Below are 4175 nucleotides of genomic sequence, written 5' to 3' on the forward strand. Positions count from 1 at the left end.
GCTCCCAAGGTGCTCTGTCCCTAAGATAGCTCTAACCTCTAAGCTTGTCGCCCTAACCAAAACCATCTCTCACCCTTCAGAGATAGTCGCACCCACAATACACTCAAGGTGTCAATTTACAATTCCCAGGGTCCATTCTGGGCCTTTACACCTATGTGCACTGTTGTTTTTACTTGGCATCAGTTTCCTAAACCCCTCCCCAACTGCCTATTAAAGCCACTGTCTTCTGGCAGTGCCACTTAGATAACAGATAAAAATGACAGTGTGAATGTCCTCAAAACTTGTGATTTCCATTTCTAACTTGGTCATCAGTCAAGGTGAAAGATGGAAGCAGAATTTTGGGGATGGGTGGCCCCAGGTGTTTTGAGGGATAACACGGGGTCACATGATGGGGAGAAGTCTTGATCAGAGGAGGACAAGATGGCTATGGTGGACATCTGTGTGGAAGAGACGAAACGTGACCCTGAGTCAGACCGCCCGCTTTAAATCCAGGCTTTGTACTTGCTATCCATTTGATCTTGGCCAAGTGAGGTAACCTTTCTTCTGGGTTTCCTCATCTGCAAAATAAACCTAGCACAGTGTTTGTGAGAGTGATTAGCAAGTAATTTTTAAGTACTTTGTACTTACTAAAAGACCTCCTCTTAGCACTTAAGGAGCAATTATTACTATTTCAACTATTATTATCTTTCTGTAGATTGGCATTTGTACCTCTTCAGAAATTTACTTTAAATTTCATAGTTTTTTTAATTCTTTTTTCTTAAGTAATAATTTTTATTTGATTGTTCTTCAAGTTTTGGTGAAAAACAGTGTCATTTTGGCATCACCTGGTTCAAGAAGAGAACCAAGCAGGACTAACCCTGCACTCTACAAGTCTAATCAAAATCAGCCTTCAGGAAGGATTAGATCACAGACCCTAGTTATGCGTCAATCCAAGCTCATAATCTAATCCACCCAAGCTTTAAGTCCAACCTATGGTGACATTCTGAGAAAATCAAGAGTATTTTTTTTCCATAGATGGCCTTCCACTTTTAATCAGACTCAGGAAGTTAATACCACAATTATCACGTACACAGGTGAGTGCTTAAGATAATGTCAATGGAATTTCAAGGAAGGACTGGGCATGAGCAGCTTTGGAAACTAGTTGTTTTGTTGAGACTAATAATTTAGTCTTTGCTTGGTGACCCTAATGAGTGTGTTCCTTTCCTTTTTTACTCTCTTTATCCTCCTCTTTTTTTCCTTCTTGAAGTATTGGATAGTCTTGTGTGTCAGTCACTACATCTTAGCACTGAGATAAAAATGTAAATTCGACAGTCAAGTTTAGCAGAAGGCTACATGTGTGTTAGACTGTCCAAAGTTCAAGGATAATGAAAGGTATTTACTTACCAGCAACACACACACACACACACACACACAAAATTAACAAAATAATATGCATTCCTGGTCTTAAAAGATATTTGGCTACCCTGCTCCTAGGAATTTCTCACCAACCACTATTTTCCAATGAATTTAATCCATTCTTTTTAACCCCTCTACTCTGATGTATTCACATTTGCACCATCTCCAAATCCATGTTTATGCTGCATGCAAGGTTTTTAAACATCCCAGCCTTCTGCCTCAGGATCTCACTTTTCATATCCAAAGATATTTTCCCCAAAATGGCTTCTTCTCTATTAAAACTCCAGTCCCAACTGTTTAAAAATTTTTTCCTTGTTTTTTCTTTGCACTGACACTGATGTTCAAAGGAAGTATTTTTGATAAAGTTATACAAAAGCAAAAGCCAGGACAACTCATCAGCACCACTCTTTTTTATTGTTTTCTCCACCTCCCAGTTCAAGTTTGAGAGATCAGAACGTGGATAGAAGGAATGAAACCTTGGCCAATTTCTTTCTCTTGGGGCTTTTCCCAGAGCTGCAGTACATCAGCGTACTCATCACCTCCCTTCTTCTGGTCTACATCATCGCCTTCTCTGGGAATGCCATCCTGATCCTTTTGATCTGGGCGGACTCTTGCCTCCACACTCCCATGTACACACTACTCAGTCATCCCTCTCTTATTGACTTGGCCTTAATTTCCACCACAGTCCCAAAGATGACCATCAACTTTTTCTCTGGAAAGAGAGACATCTCAAAAGTTGCCTGTGGAACCCAGATTTTCTTCTTCTTTGCCCTTGGGGGTAGTGAGTGTCTCCTTTTGACCCTCATGTCTTATGACCACTATATGGCCATCTGCAACCCCTTGAGATATTCCGTTATCATGAACCCCAGAGTCTGCCTGCAGATCGCCCTGGTGTCCTGGGGAGGAGGTGCCCTAAATTCCCTCATCAATACCATCTACACCATGCATTTCCCCTTCTGTGGCACCAGGGAAATCCACCACTTCTTCTGTGAGATGCCTGCTGTCCTGCAGCTGTCTTGTGAGGACACTTCTTTGTATGAGACGGTAGCGTCTGTCATCTGCATTGTGTTTGTTCTTCTTCCCTTAGGACTCATCATATCTTCCTACATGCTCATTTTTCTCACAGTTCTCCGTATGAATTCACCTGAGGGCAGGAGGGAAGCCCTCACCACATGCTCCTCTCATCTGGCTGCAGTGAGTCTCTACGATGGACCAGCCATGTTCATTTACATGATGCCTCACTCCTTTCACACTTCAGAGCAGGATGAAATACTCTCCATGATTAATACCATTTTCACCCCCATGCTTAATCCTCTCGTTTATAGTCTGAGAAACAAGGAGGTACTGGCTTCCCTGAGAAAATTAATGAATAGAAGATTCATCTTGAGGTAGAAATAACTAACTTTCCACAGTTACAGAAACTCTGGAACCGCAAGATAAATGATGAGCCACATTTCCATACTTAGCATCTAAACAGTAAATGTTTATCCCTTAAGGTATTTTCTTGACATTAACTTATAACTTAGCAGAACTGATCTGAGAATCTGAATACCTGGGACACCTGCCAGCTGGGTGAAAATAAGGACATTTATTGAACTCCTCTGTGCACACTAAAGAATTGAACTTGGGATTGAAGGTCTTTTCCAGATCTGAAATATTTCTTAGATTCTCTTCTAAGAGTCTGTGACACTGCTAGGAGATGTACCAGTTTGAATCTCTGGTTCATATTTTCTTAAAGTACATTTTAAAGTTCATACTTCAAAAATGGTCATAATAATGTTTGCTTAGTAGTAAATATTGAGATTTTACTTTAGCCATTATTAAGCTTCTCTGCGTTTTTTAGAGTAGTGCTGCCTCACTTTCAGTAGATACAGTGATTCCCTATGAAATGGTCTATGTCCAATTATTTAATAAAGAGATTCTCTAAAGGAAAACAAAAGACTTGGAGATTGTTAACCACCTCATCCTAAGAACCGGTAATGAGAATGTGATCTTTAACCTATGTTGCTATCTTCCCTGGGAGATCATAGGAACAGCCTCTTATTTTTATAGAACAAAAAATAGATAAGATAACTTGTCTGGGTTTGAAGAACTGTGCCTTATGAGACTGCAGTGATGAAAAAAAGAAGCAAGGAACAGATGATGGGCTGCTGCCAGATTTTCTGGTCACAGCTGTGGGGTATTGGTATCTCCAAGTGAGAATGGGTTCCTACTAAAATAGTCATCTCTAGTGTACTCTGAGTTGGACACTTCATGAGTGCAACTGGTCAAATCAGGGAACGGTCAAAGTCAACAAATTTGTTGAACCCAGAGTCCCAAATTATGTACACCAAAATAAAGCATTCTGTGGACTAAATGTCTTTTTTAAATGTGATGGCTTGGACATCATTAATGCACTTAGTTCTGAGTTTTTAGAATTTGATGAAAGCTATTAGTATCTTCTCTACTAAAGTATCCACAAGGATAACGCCTTGGGTTCTTTTCTCCCATTTTGCCCTCCTGCCTGGTCTGTGCTCTCCGTAATTTGGTGGCTAACAAGTATTACTGACTTAACACGTGAAGTTAGAAGTGGATCTCCTTTCTCAATGTGTATAAGCTGAAGTAAGACCGTGTCCTTGTATTAGCCTCATAACTCAGTTTGAGTTGTTAATTTAATAAAAGAAGAGAAAAAAGGAAGTAGGAGATGAAGTGTTCTCTTCTTTAATAGTGAGATTTTCTGAATTTCAGTCATCTCACTTTAAAATGTGTGTTTTGACTATAGCTGGAATTGGCCAAGGGAA

The 4175-nt window shown here is 40.0% G+C and overlaps 1 protein-coding gene across 1 annotated transcript; it reads left to right on the forward strand.

The window, feature by feature from the left end:
- Nucleotides 1-388: 388 nt before the first annotated feature.
- LOC129458308 (olfactory receptor 2T29-like) lies at nt 389-2787 on the forward strand. Its single transcript, XM_055234004.1, has 2 exons — nt 389-531; nt 1830-2787. Exons 1-2 carry the CDS (start codon nt 389-391, stop codon nt 2785-2787), a joined length of 1101 nt encoding a protein of 366 aa, XP_055089979.1.
- Nucleotides 2788-4175: the final 1388 nt, after the last annotated feature.

This window comes from Symphalangus syndactylus, chromosome 19, assembly GCF_028878055.3.
Source record: "Symphalangus syndactylus isolate Jambi chromosome 19, NHGRI_mSymSyn1-v2.1_pri, whole genome shotgun sequence".
NCBI classification, from domain to species: domain Eukaryota; kingdom Metazoa; phylum Chordata; class Mammalia; order Primates; family Hylobatidae; genus Symphalangus; species Symphalangus syndactylus.

What these genes read in the sequence shown, in the direction of transcription:
- LOC129458308 (XM_055234004.1), top strand. Translation starts at nt 389, where the DNA reads ATGGGGAGAAGTCTTGATCAGAGGAGGACAAGATGGCTATGGTGGACA. An exon ending in TTTGATCTTGGCCAAGTGAG is followed by an intron (nt 532 to 1,829) that starts GTAACCTTTCTT and finishes TCCACCTCCCAG; the next exon opens with TTCAAGTTTGAGAGATCAGA.